Source organism: Convolutriloba macropyga, chromosome 3 (genome assembly GCF_964194025.1).
Source record: "Convolutriloba macropyga chromosome 3, txConMacr16.3, whole genome shotgun sequence".
In the NCBI taxonomy this organism is placed as follows: domain Eukaryota; kingdom Metazoa; phylum Xenacoelomorpha; order Acoela; family Convolutidae; genus Convolutriloba; species Convolutriloba macropyga.
The window spans coordinates 69,755,061-69,774,652 of record NC_134470.1 but is presented as its reverse complement, the minus strand read 5'-3'; the positions used below and the strand labels follow the sequence as shown (position 1 = coordinate 69,774,652).

General features: G+C 38.1%; 1 protein-coding gene across 1 annotated transcript; it reads left to right on the top strand.

Moving 5' to 3' along the window:
• Window positions 1-3,088: 3,088 nt before the first annotated feature.
• LOC142336411 (uncharacterized) lies at window positions 3,089-18,894 on the top strand. Its single transcript, XM_075385216.1, has 11 exons — window positions 3,089-3,239; window positions 3,319-3,745; window positions 8,851-9,176; window positions 11,035-11,086; window positions 13,325-13,491; window positions 13,591-13,662; window positions 13,992-14,289; window positions 14,524-14,870; window positions 15,128-15,329; window positions 15,629-15,949; window positions 18,070-18,894. The coding sequence occupies exons 1-11, from the start codon at window positions 3,114-3,116 to the stop codon at window positions 18,582-18,584; spliced, it is 2,853 nt and encodes a 950-aa protein (XP_075241331.1). The 5' UTR covers window positions 3,089-3,113; the 3' UTR covers window positions 18,585-18,894.
• Window positions 18,895-19,592: the final 698 nt, after the last annotated feature.

The following is a 19,592-nucleotide window of genomic DNA, read 5'->3' as shown; positions in this document are numbered from 1 at the left end:
ACTACTACTACTACTACTACTACTACTACTTCTACTACTACTACTGTTTGAACATTCAAATTTCCTAACAAAATAAAGGAACAACGACAGTAACTAAAAACAAAGATATATAATGCATTTTAGTTTGAGTTTAAGTATTCCAAGAAATGCTGTTCGGCAAAACTGTTGAAGCGGGAATTAGACTCTCTTTAGGCTTTCTGTCGTAGGTTGATGTAGCTGATATTGTTACTTGAGTAATCTTCCTCAAATTGAAACAGCCACGTCATGCGTTGACCCCCTGAAGCTCAATTAGCATAACTGTTTTTCTCTATCGGCTCCCTGGTGAAGGCCTGGAGCGCTGGAACGTATATCATCCAAAGGACATGGCCGAACTATTTCAAACTTTTTAATCCTTATCATTGAGGAAATTCGACATGAGTGATCTAGATAGTTTTTCTTCATTTGTCATCTTCTCCAGGTATGATATACATAGAATCCTTTGCAGACAACTGCAGTGAAAGCATCCAAGTTTCCGCTTTGTTGATTTGTTCATGGATAAGTTTTCAGAGCTATAAAGAACACTGAAAACACGAGAGCTCTGTATAACCTATAATTGAGGAGAATACAATATTTTTGCTCTTCCAGAGCTTATGAAAGCTCGCAAATTGCCGTTTCCTTTCCCCCAACTGTTACTGATCTCCTTTAGGTCACCATATTGCAAGCTCACAAAAGAACCTAGATACTTCTTCTACAATTTCTATCTTTACTTTATCTCAATCGTGGATATTGCAGGAAAAATTGCTAGACCTTCAAATTTTGTCTGTGCCGCAGTATGATGACTCCTAAACCTGTCGGTTTTTCTTAGTGGCCAACTTCCATGTGCAGTTCTGACAGGTGAGGTTTTGCTGTAGCCCAATGAAATTTCACACTCTTCGACTTCTTACACTTCCAAAATTTGGCTCCATACACATTGAAGCGACGTTTGAAACCTAAAAATACGCATTTTTTGTTAACTGCGACTGCAGATGATCTGTTTTTCGCGTAGGCATTAGATCACCAACCTGACGAATTTAAAAACTTATCGCAAATAATTATCGAAAGGGCAATTTTTATGAAATTCTACCTTTCTTCCATGAACATTGCGGAATATTTGGTATGGCGAAGACATTTGATAGGGTTTGAGAACGATTCTAGTGGCCTGGGATGAGAAAAAATGTTCACGAGTAAGTAAGTTATTGCGAAGTATGCTGACAAAAAAAGTGGCTACACCAGAAACAAATACACAACCGGACAACTTGGAAAGCATTGCATCCGTTTGGGCAAGTTGCGTTGGACATTATGGGACCTTTACCCGTGTCAAGTGGAAACAAATATATTCTGTCAATTGAAAATCAGTTTATAGATTGCTTTGAAGCAACGCGTTGTTCGTCTTCAGGTAGTGTTCAGCGGGTCTCTTTTTTGCGGGCCTTCACCTTTTCAAGTCAGGTTCGGTAAACCTATCCTGTACTAGGTGGATATTTGTAAGATCATTAATCTCAAGAGGCTCGACAGCGGCAAGCTAGTCATATGTTAAATCGTTAACACTCCATATGTTAAGTCGTTAAGACCTTCAAGGCGCCAAAAGGACAAACAGTAAAGCGCGAAACGATTTTGTTCCTCTGGCAGTCATTTGGCTTCGCAAATACACAGACACATGCAAGGAAATTGGTTTAAAGAATCGCATTTTGCACGTGAATTGGAAATTTGTCAAAAAAGCTAATTTAAGTGGTTTTTATAACGCGGAAACTAAGATCATGCCTCCTCACCCTTGAATAATCTTTCGATAGAGACCTGAAATCCACGCGGTATATGATAAAAAATGTAATGGATGCGGATCCGTCTATGCTGGGCAAACAAGCCGGCATGTTACCACAAGGATAACAGAAAATGAAAAGAAAGATTCTCAGGTGGGTCAACATCTGGTTGAATGTTGCGGCGCCGCGAATGACATTGAATGGAAAATTCTGGACGCCTGTCGGATATTAGAAAAGCTAATGACTATCGAAGGTACATACATCAGCAAGCCGGCACTAAACACACGTGATGAATAAAGGGGGCGGGAACTCACGCTAAAATATTAGATTAAATCTTAATTTTGACTAGATAAGGATACATAGGGCAAAAAACATTTGTGCTTGACAAAAGGAAGTTTGTAAAACCTCCACAAGAGGATACTTAGGTTTAGGGCAAATTCCCAACACCCCTAAAAATGCAAAAACATGGTCAAAATTGAAAAATTCGGAATAGGAATGTTTTTTCAGAAATTGATAACAGATGTAATTATGAGTTGTAAATAGGCTTAATATTGTATATAGGAAAAAATTTTTGATTGAATTTTTTAGAATATTTTCCAGAATTGTTTTAATTGTGGTCTCAGACAAATGTAAATACATTCATTTTATCCTTTAACAATTTGTGAAACAGTTTTAACCTGAAGATGAACATAAAGTTCGAAAACGTTTGTTCTAAATATCGGAAGTAATTTTAATTTGACAAATTGGTTTCTTTTACATAAATTAAGAAATGCCCCTCACCAACATTGGTTGAATATCGGCTGGTCCTGTGCAGAGAGACATGGACTAATTTTCTATAACTTTTTTGATCGGGAGAATTCCTTTCTGTAAAGAAAATCCCCAACAACAACAACAACAAAATGATAATGTATACAAACATGAGCTGAGAAAAAGTATAACAAGGGAGACGGCATTAGAAAACAAACAACTAATGGCGAAAGTAGATGAGTCAAACTAACAGCCTCCCTTCCTCAACCACAGCTCCCATTGATGCATCAACAATTTCGTGCCGCGTAAGCGTCCTTGAGCCTTGAATGCAGAGGATGGAACTCCTTAGGAATGTAATAGAATACTTCCCAAATTGCGTGAATTCACGTTCATAATAGCAGAAATCGAACGCAGAGGATGGAAGTCCTTCAGAGACATGGAACTGTTTAGGAGAAGACCCCTCAAATTGTGAATTTACGTTTATTGCAGCCGAAATTATTGTTTTTCAAACATCTTTTTGGATTGAATGTACCAGGATGGACAGTAAAAAGTCGATATATGCGTCTTTGTTTGTATAGAAATTTACTCTTCAGAATGGATGTTGTTCCTGAAGACTTATCTCTGCTCAAGGTTGCGGAGTTGAGAGACGTATGCTCAAAGCTGGGCCTTTCAAAAACCGGCACCAAAAAAGAACTCATTGTTCGAATCAACGAAGCAACGGTGTGTAATTAACTTCCTGAACACATTTATTTGTAGTGAAATAGATCTTAGTTGCATATTTAATCTTTTAATGTTGAAGGAATCTGAAGAGGCAAAAAAGGATGGGCGATCGGAGGAGGCCGATGATTTCACTTCCATCGAAAATGGAGTTTCCGGAGAGTCAGATTTTACAATGGATAGCGCAGTTGTTCTAGGAAATGACCCTGTCACTATTTCACCATCTAATGATGCCGAATTAACAGCTGAGCCGATTTCAGATGACCTTCCCGCAAGAACAACGGAGGTACCCCAGGAAAATTTCATGGATAGAGAACAAAATGCACAGGCAGCGGGAGTTGATGAAGCACCAGAGGAGCCCGAAATGCCGATGTTAGATCTTGACGTTGATGCTGAAGATGAAATTTTTCTCGACGATACTGGAAATTCGGATGAACTGACTGTCAACATCGAACATCCAGCCGAGGAGAATGTTCAGAGCACTGCTCCTGAAACTCCAACTGCTGAAGGTAGGATTGTTGATATCAATGGCTGCGAAAACTATAAAAGACTATCATGGTTTCTATGAGGAGTTACTAAATCTAAATCAATAATTTTTATCCTGTGACCAAAATTGGATAGAGGCAACCCCGAAATAAATTTTTATAAATGTTTTAATTGAAAGACAAAGTTTGAAATTAAGAGTTTGCAATCGATTTTCAATTATGTATCTCATAAATCTCCCTCACGGCTATTATCTGGCAATCTATTTTGTGTTAGTCTTCGTGTTTCTTTTAAATAAAATTGGTTAAAATGAGTCAATTTTCACATACTTCGTAAATTTTCTACTATTTCGGATTTTTGTGCTTTTCAGATTAAGTTTTCGTTGAATTGCTTCTTTAGAACTACCCCATGGGTGCAGTTTTTTGAGCAGGCATTGAATGTTAGGAGTCTTTATTGAAATAAGTGAAACAATTGCTTTATGTTTTTGGTTTTCTTTTGCCTTTCTGCGATTTGATTGTCGTTTCTTGTTTCTTTTGAGTAGTCTCTGTTTTAACTGAGATGGTAAAGCAAGACCTCTGCAGTTCCAACTTTTAAATAATTTTAATTTAAAAAAATTAAAAAAAAAATGTTTCGAATATCCAGTTCTTGTCTTCTGCGTGTCTTTTGTTTTGTTTAACATATGGAAGTCTTTCATTGATGAAAAAAACTATTTCACATGGTCTGTTCAGTAGATTTGTTTTGGACTCGCATCTTGTAAAGAATTTTGAAGAAAATTGTTTCAGGTTCTGCTATGCTCTGCTCAATTTTTTCCTGTTTTGATTGAAACTACTTAGTATATTGTAATAAAATTTTTTTCAAGTTATTAGGTAATGGGCTGGAGTTCCAGTCAATTCTTTATTCGATGTGTTTTGCAGTTCTTGAGATATTTGTCGTCCGTTCCAAGCCCAGGGATTTTTTTCTGACTTGACCTCTACACTCAGAAGCTTTTTTATTCGCGTGAGATTATTTGTACTACATTTTTCATGTTTTCATAGGTGTTCCTAGTGATGGAATGTTATTAGCAGAGATGAGTAAATTCACTCATTAGAATGCCTCTGCAAACTTTTATTAACTCTACGAACACTACGAACTATGTTGCTTGAAAGGCGTAGAGATGACTGGAAATCAAGGATAGAGTTCAAAATCAGAAACTCATTTTTGTATCGCACCTTTTGCCTCTGATAATGTTTTTATATAAATTTTAATCCCCACTGGGTTCCCTAGCAACATAGCTCCTTCGTGTTTCGTAATGATAGAGTTACAAGATAATGATCGAGTTACGAGATGCCAGTATGCATACAACCTCCCAATTCCTGCTGTTAAAGTGCTTTTGGATAGAGATCATTTTGTCATGCAATTCCTGATGAGTGGAACAGACTTCACTTTAAATTGGAGCTTGTACCCGATGAGCTTACTTGAAGAAATTGAATTTTTTTCCTGTGACTAACTTGTACTAAAACACTAATTTTCAAATTTTTCGACTGGGTTCCCTTGCACCATCGCTCCTTTGTGTTTCGTATTAATAAATTTACTAGATGCCCGTATGTATACAGATTATACCGCCATCGAATTCCTGCTTTAAAATTGCTTTGAGCGTTTGGTATTCCCGCGTGTTCAATTGGAGCTTGTACATGATGAGCTTAATTGTAGAAAGCAAAAGAAAACTTTTGTATTGTGAATGATTGGTACTCAAACTATTGAATTTTTAATTGATGCCTCACTCTATGCTACTAATAATAATGATCATTTCTCAACAGTCAATATGCTAGCTATTATAGGTCTATCTGAGAGTTTTTTTTTACAGTCCAGAGACTTGATTGTTCACAAAATAGAAGGGTCAATGTTGCACCTGTCAAAACTTTGATTTCTGTTGAACTAAATTCGAGCTAAGAGAAGGTGGAATGGTTTTAGTGCTTCAGTTGCGGCTGATGTTCCATGTTTTCATTTATCGACTTATTTGAACTGTATACCTTTTTAGTTTCTATGTAATTAAACTACTTCGGTCGTTTTTATAGGTTTTTGACCCATTTTTTGAGTTCTTTTGCTGTTTCGGTTTTCCGTTATCTCTTGGATAATTTATTTGATAAGGGTGTGATGTTTTTTTTTGCATAAAACGGACACTTTCTTAATTGCTCTCAAATGCTCTCGGATGTTTCGACTTTATGTCCTCACAAACGGGATGAACAGGGCATCAAGTCGCTAAGCAGTTCTCTAAGAGCCTTATTAATGTCCGAGCATGCGATTCAGCGAAACTTAAGGAAACAACTTCGTGGTGTTAATTGCGTTTCTTGGTTTCTCCGTAACACCACTTGATCCTCCTACACGTCATTGCGCGGTAATACCGCACGCTACACCCAGCACCGCGTCTCCCACATGCCCCTTGTCTACCCCACTTCCATCATTCCATGCTCCTCAGTAAAGCAAAAGCTATCCTCCTTAAGCCCAGCCAGCTGATTAAAAAGCCAACCGCTCGACACCAGTTCGCCTGAGTTTAGTCGGTTTTGTTTATTTGCTCTCGAAGATGTAGCAACTACATACGTCATTTGATCTTTTTAAACGCCATTTTTTTCGTTTGATCGCTTTTTTTTGTCGGACCCTTTATAAATTTGTGTCCTCAAAAAAGATAAACAAGTTTATCACATACTGGAGGGGCTGATAATAAGTGACTGAGCAGCTCTCGTAGGCCCTTACGCTTTACTAGTCTAAGTATGTGATTCATTGAAACTGTTTTGAAGAAAAAGTTTCATGGTAAGAATTGTGGTTCGTGATCTAAAAATTTTGAGCCCCCTCAGGCACTCCCCCGTGCGCCCTCCTCCACCTGGCTACTTGGACTCCCTCTTGTCCAGACATCTCAAACCTACTCCACAGTGCTTGACACCACATAACTCACCCCTTAATGCTGGCATCCCTAAACCCCCACCTGGCTACTACCGAAGCCAGATTACTGGTTGTTTGAGAGCAATTCGCCCGACGTTAGTCAGTAACATGATTGCAATTCTACTTTTATGTTTTTGAGTTACTTGGTTGGCTCTTACTGTGACATAGAAGAATTTAATGCTCTACTGATAGCAGTGACTTTTGGAGCGCCATCATATAAAAAAAAGATTTTAGAACGAACAAGTCAGATAGTATTCTATGAGACACTAATAATTGCATTTTTTGCGTTTGGCTTTGCTTTGTGCAGTGCAAGTGGAAATTATTTTTGATTCTTGTCATGATCTTGAGGATTTTCAGTGCTTATGCTTCTTGATCACGTTTACTGTGGGTCGATTCTGGAGTTTGGTTGTTTTTACGGTCTGCTCATGCTTTCCATAAGTTTGTAAGACAATTACAGGCAGTCCAGGTGGTTTGTGGCACCGGATGAGTACAGGGAGAGAAATATCCTTGTTAGAATTTGTTTAAACCACTGTGCATTGATTAATAGCCGCCCTCATCTTCTCAGCCGGCTATTATTGCGCTCGTATTTTTTTTACAATTCAAAGAATTTGAATTGTATTGGGGCGCTGTCTTTTTTTTTTAAGATCTGTTCACACATTTTCATGATTTTTGAAGTCAAATTGGAGTAGTGATTTTGGTCACGCCGAAACAGGAAATGGAGCGAAAAAGCGAGTTGTTTTGCGGCGTGAAGTTTTTTCGCTCCAATTTTAAAGTAGAGTGCGAAAATGGTGTTTGAACAAAAATTCGGTTTCGCGGTAGTGGTTTTTTGTTCACATGCGGCAATTTAACTCTGATTTTTACTGTTTTTTTAATTTTTTGGATCGGATTTTTTTCTAAATCGTTTTTTCAATCCATTCACAGCTCATTCTAGGCCTAGTTTTTTGTTTGAATTAAATTTTCATTTCTCGCTAGTGGTTTTTTTTTGTTCGCATGCGGCATTTTGACATTGTTTTTTTTGTTCTTTTTCTTGTTTTTTGATCTGATTTTTTAAAAACGGTTTTCTTATTGCACTCATAGTCCATTCTAGGTCTAGTTTTTCTGTTTAGTCAATGAAAATTTTTTGAATTGTACGTCAGGACTTGTCCTGCTATGTTTTTTTACTCCGTCAAACTTTTTTTCGCTTTACCATTTTGCCGCTTTTTCGACATTTTGCGTGAAATCTTTTTGACTTCTCTAGGCTAGTTTCTCTCTTCTCTCATTCTGCTAAAAGTGAATTTGAACATCAGTTGCTAAGCAAAGCAATTCAAAATGAACAGAGTCGGTATAAAAAATTGAAGTCAGAAATAGAAACGGGATAAACCCATAAAGCTCAATTTTAGATGCCCGCTATTTGAACGTCGTTCCTATAAGTCTTAGTTACCACCTCTAATGCTTATTGGTGTTGATAGTAGCCCCTGTAGCCTCTCTCTAAGAAACAGAAGTATGTTCAACTACGAAATGCCATCAAAATAAATCGGACTTAAGAAATATTTTTGTACAAAAATCTTCTTTTTTTTTCAATATATTCTATTCGTTCAATCCCAATCATGCTTATTGGAATCAACGGCGGCTATTTTCCGGCAATCTGCCGGGTATGTTTGAAATCTTTTTTAAAATCAAGTTAAGACGTCACACTGTTTCCATGATTCAACCAATTTTCAGGTCATGTTTTATTAGCTGCAATAGCCATATCTGAGTGGAGCTATTATTGGCCTTCTCTTGGTTTCTTTATTTCGTCATCAAGATTTTTGTTTAAACTATATGACGTCACGCTTGCATCAAATCAGGTTTTGCTCATTCAATCATGCAGTCTTTAAATTGATTTTTGTGCTCGACGTCAGTTTTCAGTCTTTGCAGTTAGTGTTGTTCATGTGAATGGAAATTTTTTTGGTCATTCTCAAAATGATTTTGCCTATTATATGAAGTCAAATAGGGACATCGCACTCTAATTGAAGGTTTTTCGGGGCGGTTTTGCAGTACATACATCTTTATCAATCAAAGACAGTTTTATCTCTAATTCTTAAAGCGGTCTCATTTTCGTCTACTTTTTGGGATCACAGGTCTATGAACTTACCGCAGCTATTTTCTGGAAAGCTGCCAGCTATGCTGTAATCAGAAATCTGTAGATAATTGTCCGTTAGTAATGAAATTATTCTCACATCACTCTTTGTTGCAGATGGCGAAGTAATTACTCCACGATCTGCTGTTACAAGCGATAAAGATCGGTCTCGAGATGACGGTGAAATTGACGACGATGATAACAATGATATAGATAATGAATCGCTGGAGAGGGAGCGGGAATGTAAGAGAAAACGTGAAAAGAGTGGAAGCAAAGATAGTGATAGAGAACAGAGTGAGAAACTGGATGCTCAGTCGACTCCGTCGCAGCCACAAGAGAAGGAGGACACCTCTCGTCAAGTGGAAGGAACCGTTCAGAAGACGGTGGTTGTTCCGGCCCAGGGTGATCGACCATCTTTTGATATTAAAATTGTCAATCCTGTCGTGAGTACTTCTTTAATTCTTGCAATTATAGAATTTAGGTCATGCATCTACAACAAAATATAAGATACACAACCCCTATTAAGGTACAATAATTGTAAGATACAATCCCCATAATAAGATACAGTAAGATTGGGATTCCGCAAGATAAAAAATGTCCAACATATTTTAATGGAACCTCCGAAAAAGACGAGATATGATCTTTATTAGGGGCGGAGTGTGAGAGAAATGAGCTGATCTTGATTATCCTTGAAGCTTTTATTAATGAGCAGGCATCTATTTTAATGTTCATGCACTGTAATAGGAACAGCTTGTGATCCTCAATACAACGTTGCTCGGAGGCCTGTCAGTTTTGAAGCAAGAGTGGGTACACTAGAAAGACTTCACGGTATAAGCATGCACCTAGTGGTGGACCTGATTAAAAGATGTGAAAACTTATGTCATCAAAGACATCAAGCACACTTCTGATTTGCGCCTTTGGAAAAAATGGCTCAATCAATAAATACGTCAAAGAGACACGGAAGCCGAGCGAATATCATCCAGTTTCAACCTGTAATCTTGTGTCTTGTCCAGTAGTCTGTCTGTGGGGAACCACACCTGACAAAAAAACGCCTCTTGGATGACGGAAAACGTAGTGATGGTAGTCTGCTGTCGATTTTATATTGGCCTAATGAGGCGAAGATGGACATTGTCGTCCGAACAGCTGCATCAATTGGTAGAAGTTTATTGGATCCGAGTCACGCTGGAAGTATTGACAGCCATCGGTTCGATATGCAAAGATCTGTGAAAAACTCGCGTGTTTGAACGTCAAGTGAGTGATTCCAAGCCTTAAGGACTGCAATTCTAAGAAGGACACCGGAGTCAACTATAGTAGCCTTCTTACAAGAGCCCATGACCCCGGCAATTTTACAGTAGTCATGCATGTGGAACTGTCAACGTAGGAGTTAGGAAATAAGTGACAAGCCGATGAAAACTAAGCCTATGCTTGTCATCGATTAATTAACCATCGATTGTCAAGAGTTTCGGGCATAACTGAGGCGGTCGAGTTCAATCTGTCGAGCCCAATCCAATTGGCGTGCCCAAACCAAGTCAGCCCGCTGTCAATTTTGCATCTGTCAAGAACATTTTGGGATTGGTAACGCCGTCCGTGTAGTCGTTTCTGGGATGTATGAATATTTTTTTCGAAGATTGTGTGAAGCAGTGGTGAAAGTAGTGATATCTGATGGTAGCACAGGTCAACTGGATGTGGAAGTTTAGTCGATAGCATTTGCTTTTACTGGGTTTTGTTACTGGCGCAAGCTTTACCCACAATTGTCAGGGTTGCGAGCTCTCCGCTTAAAGAGGGCCAAAAGCAGTTAAGTTGAGTTACCCAAACTGCTCTCTGTGGAACGCCATTGCCACAAAGCAACCCCTGGAAGCTGGTCGCTACGATATGCCAGCTCCATCCTAACAGAGAACGAACAACTCTCTGCGACGAACTGTTTTTAGAGCAAACTTACCAATTCAGAAAACATTGTGAAAATATCAATTACTCCGTTCCACATTGGTTCATAATCGTTACATCTTAATAGTTTCTCGTTCTCCATTTTTGAGCTTACCTTTTGGCTTGAACCAGCCAGGAGCAGGTCATGAGTTTTGATGCTGGCTTTAATTTGAGGGCACCCCTCAAGTAAACTACAGCAATCAGTGAGTGCATAAAACTTTGTACCGGTCCTTTATACAGTTTATCAGTTCAGTCTAATTTCAATTTAGTTTACATGTGCTCAGAGCGATAAGTACGCAAATTTACTGGTGAAAAATTCATTGAAGCTTACCCAGTGAAAAATGTCAATGAGGAATTTAACTGTGTAATTTGTTTCAGCGATCAACGTCAAAACCAGTCAAGATACGAAAGCGCCACGAGGCACCAGAGGGTGAGCATTGTTGCATTTCAATAATAGGTGCTCTGTAGACATTTTAATACTGTTCGATTTTCTAAGCTCCCCCCTCCCTCCCCCCCCCCCCCCCCCCCGCCGCTCCTTATCTATTCTTCTTTTTCTTTTCTTTTTTCTTTTTTGCAAAGTTCGAAATAGTCTCTAGGGAAACTTTCATTTCAAGCCCTCAAACAGACATTGGGTATTGTTGGGTACTTTCTGCTGTCTTATGGGCAGTTGTTCGCAGTTAAGATTCCACTCTTGTTTTCATTTAGTGAATATTGTTAGTTGTTCTCGAACGAAGTTTGAAGCAATTGTTGTAAACGCGTCTTTTTAATGCAAAATTTTTGCTTGACCGTTTTTGCGCTTTTTTTTCTAGAACATTTGTTGACTTCTGGAGTGACTTTTTGATACATTAGTTTTTAATTTTTGACTGATCTAAGTTTCCCTCGTTGGTAAGAGCGATTGTGAGCTAAAGAAATTAGAAGCATTGTAGCTAAGTGGTTAAGATGTCAGGCTGCCAACTGGGAGGTGCCGGTTTTGGTCACTTGTGGGATTGCTTTTTTGCACCCCTGAGACATTTCTAAGCTACACCCCTCTAACTTAACTGCCCTCGTCTGTTGTTTGAGAGAAATTCATCCGTCGTTAGTCGGTCTGGTCTGTTTTGAGTTTGCGAATCTTGAGAGGTTTTTCGAAAAGATTCTTCAGCACGTGAAATGGTGTCGATTCAGACTAGTGCAACTTTTGGTTGGTTTTCAAAATTGTTGTGGCTGATTAATTGCTCTTGAACGAAGTTCATAGCATTTATTGTAAACGTGTGTGTCTTTACGCAAAAATTTCGTTGAACAGTTTTGGCTTTTCGAGTGACTTTGACTCCCTTGTCTTTTTGCGTTTCGCGTGATCTAAAATTCTCTCTCAATCACAATTTCAAGCAGTTGAACTCAATTGGCGGCAATTTAATAAAAAAAGTCAAATGAAAAGTGCACCGTTTAAAGCCCTTTCAGCTTGAACTCTTTTTTCCGATCGATATCACGTTGGGATCTCAGAAACAGGATAAAGTGGGAAAGGCCGAGCTCATCACGTCGCTGTGCACTTTTATACGAGCTTTTCTAGTTTCTAAGCATACGGTTTATTGAAACTGCTGAAAAGTAATAAATTTATGCTTTTTTGTGCTTTGACGCACAAATTAGTGAACAATTTTTAAATCGTTTTTGTCCTAATTGCATGCCAATTAAGGTCAGCTGCGACCTTTTTGCTGAATATTTGCTGGATAGGTTATAGCTTAATAATAGCCGGGAAATTACTTCTGATTTTGGTGTCGTATTGACTTTCTACAAAAATATTTTCAGTGTTGTTTTTCTGTTGGTTTTGAGTTTCTTACATGATGTTTAGCTTTTATTTTTATCGGTTTTTCGTTGAATGCAACTTTTGTTATTAACGTTTGTACTACAGTTTAACATTTTAACAGATAATTTTAAGACAGAATAATAATGATTATTTAGGTAATCGCAGCTGTCTTATTTAATTGCTTCCGATGCTTCGAGCAATTTTTGTAGTTGTGCGTCTTTCTTATCCAAAATCTGAACATCGTTTTTGGCTTTTTAATTGCCTTTTATTTGTTCACTTAAGAGTTTTGCGTGATTTAATTTTCTTTTCAAAAGGTTGAAGTCAATTGGAGTTGAACTCAATTGGCTTTTGAATGAAAATGCCCAAAATTGTTTTCTTTTCTAAAACTTTCGATCTTATTAGTGGCCTATTTCTTTGATTATTCACTGGAACCTGCTTACTGAACTAATTGTAGCTCTTGAAAAGATGTATAGATCTACTTTCCCACTGATTTTCCGGGGCCAAAGAATTTGAAAGCAAATTGCAGAAAGTTAAATTAAACACCCCAGGTGGACAGCATCGCTCGCACAAAATGTTAAGGTCCACATAGTCAACGACATTACAAAGTCCACTAAGTAATGTAACCTTAGGAGGCTTTCACATAAAAAGGTAAGTTTGATGTGAAAATATGTTCTCTTTTTCTCTTAGAGTACTCCTCGTAGAGAACATCAAAGTCATTAGAGAACGATTAAATGTATGTACGTTTTTGTTAGAGTATTGGAAACGTTGTACGTAGGTGGTCTAAATGGTTTTATTTTCAGAGGTTCCTTGAACAACAGTATATTCGACAATGAATGTTGAAAGACGCTTAGGTATTTGAGAGAAGTTTAATCACATTTCTGTTGCTTTCAGCTGGGAAAGAGGAAATTGAGAAAAAGAGCAGTGGTAGCAAGGACAAAAAGAGAAAGTGGGCAACTGGCAGTAGTTCTGGCGGAGGGACGTTATCAGGTGCAAGTGCGACATCCAATGACCCGTCACAAAATGCCTCCAACATAGTCATTTCAACTGATGTCCTTAACGTAAGAAAAAATTTTGGTTCAATTGAGTAAAGGCTTCCAAAATGTAAACTATGAATGGACTTTTTTAATATGTGCGATTAATCGATCTCTGTGTTTCAGAATATTGTTTCCAGCAAGAGTGGTTCTAGCGAAAAGAAAGGAGACGATGAGAGAGAAAACAGAAAAAGCAAGGTTGTAATAGTTATATCGCTTCAATTCTGATAATTGTTAGGTGACTAGTGATCAATTGGCGGAGAAAACAGTTTCCTATTTAATTTTGCGAGCTTAATAAACTGCTGGGCTTAATAAATAATCTGAGCCTTTTGAGACCTGTTATGCAAATAAATGGTGTGCTATATTTAAACAAAACTTTGCAGGCAGAAAGATGTTTATACAAGATTCTATGCTGTGCGTTTTTTGAACCTATAAATGCTATTCCGTTTTTCATACAGTGTATCTATCCATTATTTCAAAACTACTGCTGAATCGACGGTTGTTATAAAAGTTTGTTTTCTCTTTAGAAATCAAAGAGCCGTTCCTCTGGTCATCGGCATGATTCAGCTGAACGCAGTCTTTCTAAACCAAGAACTTCGGAATCAACAGTCAAGGATGACAAGGATCTTGCTGTTGACATGAGTGATGAAACAACACAGAACACAGAAGAAGGTGCATCTCCACCGTCACCAACTCCGAAGAAAGGACTTGGCAAAGATAAGGAGAGAAGTGATGGTGAGAAAAGCAGCCATTCAGGCGTTAAAGGGAAGGAATCCAAGGAGGAGGATTTGGAGGAAGGCGAGCACAAAGCTAAGCATGCTCAGAGTGAGTGAATTAGAGTTATTTACTGAATTACACTACAGCTGCTGTTTTGGGAGTGTTGCGAAGTTCAGACTGCGTTGCTTTCCAATTTTTCTATGTTCTATAAAATTCAGAGATATTTTTAATAGCTTTCGGTTTGTTCAATCTGTGAAGTTTGTCGGTATTTAAATTTGAGAGGACATTTGATAAGGTCATTCATTTCTCAGAATTTTTTGAGTAGTTTGATCGCTGTTTCAGTATCTTTTTCTGATGTGGACTCTTCTCAAGGACTGAAGACAGTCAAAGTCAAAGGCAAATCTGCAGAAGAGGTCACTGCCACTCCTGATACTTCTGCTTCTGCTGATGTGAATGAAGAAGTGGAGAAAGCTAAAAGCCAACCGGCCATAACATTGGGACCGCTTCCAAAACGAGAGCCGGAACAGGAAGTACCGCCAGCTCGAAACCCCGTCTCAACTATTGTGCATGTAATGCGGCTGACCAGACCGTTTACGGAAGTGACACTGAAGGCGATGTTGGCCAATTTTGGAGAGATGGTTCAAGAAGAATTTTGGATTGATGATATTAAGTCACAGTGCTATGTCAAAGTACGTCTCTCTGAAGCCTATTGAAATAGTTTTAATATTTTTTTACAACTTGGATGTTCAGTTTCATTGGCTATTGCCATGTATTAAGTATATCAGTTGTAATCTTCAAATGAGGAAGCTCAAGGCTTGATTTTTTAAAGTGGAAAGATGGCATTGGATGCTTTGAACTGTAATGCAAACAAGCAATTTGTGAAATTTAAGCAATTTAAAGTTCAATTAAAACCAAGTTGAGTTATATGGAAACCGATGTGCTTCAGTTCAAGCAAGAAGACAGTGCGAAGCAGTGTCGTGAGGCTCTCTTTGGCTGCAAGTGGCCCTCTACTAATCCGAAGACACTCAAATTGGAGTTTGTCAGTCAGATCCAGTTAGATGACGTCAGAGGAATCCTTAAGAAAATCACGAAGCGCAGAAGTGACAGCGGAGAGCGATTTGGATGGAACGGGCGGGTTGAACACTTAGGTGATCTTTTTTTTGCAAACAAATGTTTAGGGGACAGTTTTATAATTGCGAAGTTCCCATAGCACCTTAAGATGAAAAATATATTTTTAGGCCCGGCTCTTATGACATTGACATCAGTTTTTACAAAAAAAATACTGAATTAGTATAGTATAAAGTACCTCCAAATCGGCGTTTCCGTCGTTGGTTTGAAAGCTGGTTTCGGTTATACAAACACCTTAAAAAAGGGTGCCAAATCAGCTGCGTAGTGGCTCTCGGAAATTGCCAAAGATCGTGATATTAAGTATCCGAAATTGTTTAAGGACGGAGCAGTGGCGATAAAAGTGGACCTGGTGGACGAAAATCTCCGAATATAATCCGAACTGCAGCCGGACTGGAAAGTCGATCAAGGCGTACCAAGGAATGGAAGCGCAGAAGTCGCTCGGACTCTCATGAATCCTTCAGTGACTACCCCATTGGCAATAAGATGGCGAAAGTGGACCAGCACTCGCCCTCTCGCGGTGGTCATCCCCAAGAGAAGAGCAGGAGGCCAGATGCGAGAGATGATATTGGGAAATCAAGCGCGAGGCGTGAGCAGGAAATGCGCGATAGATACCAGGATCGAATGGAGCAAAAACGGAAAGGTAAGCAAACCTTATGAAGTAGGCTATGTAGCTTTTCATAGGCTCTTAACATTGATGAAATCAGAAAAATTATTAATTGCTCTAATTTTTGATGGCCAGCATTTTATCTCGTTCGGGTATACTTTCGTTAAAATAAATAGGCAAAGGTTTTGAAATTCGATTTCAGCAGGTACAAATATTTGTTTGAGCAATAATTTCGTTAGCAAAAACAATTGTTTAATTATAGCTGCGAAGCTTTAAGCTGAGCGAAGCTATATTGCGGTGCTCTTGGTTTTTTTACAATCCAAGAATTGGATTGTGTTGGTGTTCTGTCTTTTTTTTATTTTTGTAAGATGTTTTCACACCTTTTTTCATGACTTTGAGCTTTCAAAACGGGATGAACAGGTAAAGCTCAGCGGGCATCAAGTTTCATTAGAGGCCCTTAGCCGCGTTTAGTAGTTCTTCAAATACTGAGAGTGGTGAAGCTACTGGGAAGGCCGTAATTCAAGTTTAACAGGTCAGTTTCAGAAGTTTTTGAGCCCAAAATGTTGCATTTTTTTCTTTTTTCGGATTTTTTGTTGGACCAGTCTGAAATTGAGGTTTGTATAAGTTGTTAAAGGTCTTTTGCAAGAAGTAATTACTTTTATGGCCATTTTAAGAGCCATATGTATTGGTACGCCAAACATAAACACTGTAATTTATTCTAATTTTAAAAAGTTTTCAAGTTTTTTGAATATTTTTGTTGTTTCAGCTCTTGGGGTCACAATAATAGGTTATTTTATAGTTTCTAGTGGTAATGGAATGGTTTTCAACGTCACGAGTTTTACCAATTTTTTTGATAAAACTTGCAGTTTTTTCCAATTTTCTGACATTAATTGTCATTATTCAAGTTTTCCAGCTCCAGGGGGCAAGAAATCTCGTCTAAGATTTGTTAATAGTTTACTGCAAAGTTTTTATTGGCGATTGCATAAGCTAATTTTTTCAAATTATTGAAAATTGTTGTCAATTTTTAGGTTTCTCTAACCTGAACAGCCAAAACATTTCTTTTAGGTTTTGATAATTGGTTACTGCATAGTTTCTAGTGGTAATGGGGAATGTGTTTCAAGATTTTAATATTACAAATTTTAGCGATTTTCAAATTGTAATTTTTTCTTTGACTTCCTGAAACTTTAGTCTTTTTCCTCAGTGGCCAGGGGTTTGCTGCTATTGAGTTTGCTAGTATGTTATTGCAGATTTTCTAGTTGCAACAAAATAGATTTCTGTTTTCTTAGATTGCAAATATAAAAAATGTTTTAAATAAAGCTTGCAATTTGAATTTCTTTGATTGTTTTCTATTTTTTTGATTTGTTTTTTGTCATTTTTTGAGTTTAACTGTCTTTATTGGCCAACGAAACTTTGTAAATGTTGCTGATGACTTACAAGACAGAACTCCACAGAGAAAAAATGAATTTGAACACTTTTTCCAGACACATTTTCGAAAAATATCTTCAAATATCTACGTTTAGTGTCAAATTAAGCTCTTTCAAGTCTTTTGCGTGTGTTAGTGACTATATTGCTTTGTGTCATAAATGGTCTTCAGGTTAAAAGCTTCAAGAGTTTTAGGAACAATTGTTCATTTTGTTTAGTTGGATTCTTTTAGTTTCTCAACTTTCGAGATTTCGTCTTTTTGGCTGGGATTGTTCCATTGATCTGCTGGTCAGGTACAGTAGGCCTGTTTTTCATTCAATTCCTTGGATTGTATTTCAGGACTTGTCCTGCTATGTGTTTTGTTTCGTCGTCTGACGCTCTTTTTTCGTTTTACATTTGTTCACACAGCAAAGCTGAAAAAGTCAAATTTTCTGAATGACTTCTTCCTCTCACTAACGGCATTTGCGCGCTTGACGTCATTTCTTACTCGCTTTAGCAAAAGTTTTTAGGTTATTTGCGTGATTAGATTTTGATCATACGTGACTTACCTCTTTCAATAAAATTACTTTTGCACTTTAAAACTTGTTTAGTTTGAATTTGTTTAAGGTTAAAGGAACTCATTTGTGCAGTAAAGGTCCCTAATAAGAGGCTGATGATTTTGCATGATTTAAGAACGAGGAATTAAGTCCTATTGTCATTTTGATTGACTGAAGTGCGCAATTCTCATTTTTCAGAGGAAGAGGAACGTCTTCGCAAGGAACGAGAACAAAAAGAGAAAGCAGCGCCAGTCAAATTGTTGGATGACCTCTTCCGCAAGACAAAAGCAGATCCGTGTATCTATTGGCTTCCTCTCACTACAGAAGACGAGATGGTTGCGCGAGACCGGAAGCGCGCGGCGGAAAAGTTACAAAATCCTACTGGAATCGTACCTGAGCAAATGTCTCCCGAACACCATCGCAAAAGACGTGGAAGCTCCTCAAGTGGAAGCCCGAGTCCTGCGAAACGAGGTGGTGGATATGGCGGTGATTACCATGGTAAACCTCCCAGAAGAGATTATGCCTCTCCTCCAGGTGGAAGTCAACGTTATCCAACCGGAGCAGGTTCGGGATACAGAAGTCGAAAGGGACAATCTCCGCCATTTTATGGAAGAAGCGGGGGAAGACCTTCAAATAGTGGGGGTTACCGACCCTCAGGTGGAGGATCGTCGAGGCCGCAACATCGAGATCATCATTCTGGCCGGTATCGATGATGAAGACAGTCTTAGATTGATTGCTAGATTCCTGAATAGATTCGAGGCTATATCAAAGTGAACAGAGTTGATATTAGTGTTGAGAAATGAAATTTTAATCCTCGCACCAGAAAAAACCTGAAGCTTTGAGCTATTCATTTATCCTGTGCTATTGAGCAAAAACTTAACTTCTTTAAGTTTTATTTACAAGTTGTACAATGCAATGTTTGTTTGAAATAATAATAAGCTTTTTCTACAACATGCAGTTTTGAGGAATCTCGTGACGACCTCGTGATTGTTTTCTGAATCTTAAATGTCATATTTTACCTCTTCTTTCGAAGCGCCCAGGCTAGTTGGGGGCCGTTCAAGTGATTAATTGCTCTCAAATGAAGTTTGTAGTTAATTGCTCTCCAGCGAAGTTTGTAGCAATTATATTAGTCCTGATGATCTTTTTAATAGCCGCCTCAGCTTCTCAGCCGGCTATTATAGCGCTCCTAATTTTTAACTTTGTCGAATAAAATTTTTTCGCTTTACCTTAGTTCTCAGCTTGTTCAACATTTTGCGTGAAATCTTTTTGACTTCTATAGGCTAGTTTCACTCTTCTCTTATTCTGCTAAAATAGTTCTTAGACAGCAGTTGCTCAGCAAAGCAATTCAAAATAGACAAGAGTCAGTATCAAAAAAACCAAATCAGAAATAGAAACGGAATAAACCAATAAAGCCCAATTTTAGATGCCCGTTGCTCGAAATTTGTTCTTAGTTATCATCTCTGATGCCTATTGGTATTTATACTAGCCCTGTGTTGTCTCGCTACGAAACAGGAGTATGTTAAGCTCCAAAATGACATCAAAATAGTTTGCACTTTAAAAATGTTTGTGTACAAAAATCAATTCCTTCAATCCCAGTCTTGGTTATGGGAATCAAGGAGAGCAATTTCCGGCAATCTGCCGGGTATATTTTTATGCGATTTTTTCAATTGAACGGTTTTTTGTCTGACCCATTTGACTTTTCGTCCTTAAAACGGGATAAA

Coding starts and splice junctions, on each gene's coding strand:
- LOC142336411 (XM_075385216.1), top strand. CDS start 3,114: ATGGATGTTGTTCCTGAAGACTTATCTCTGCTCAAGGTTGCGGAGTTG. Junction 3,746..8,850: donor TGAAACTCCAACTGCTGAAG/GTAGGATTGTTG, acceptor TCTTTGTTGCAG/ATGGCGAAGTAATTACTCCA. Junction 15,950..18,069: donor AATGGAGCAAAAACGGAAAG/GTAAGCAAACCT, acceptor CTCATTTTTCAG/AGGAAGAGGAACGTCTTCGC.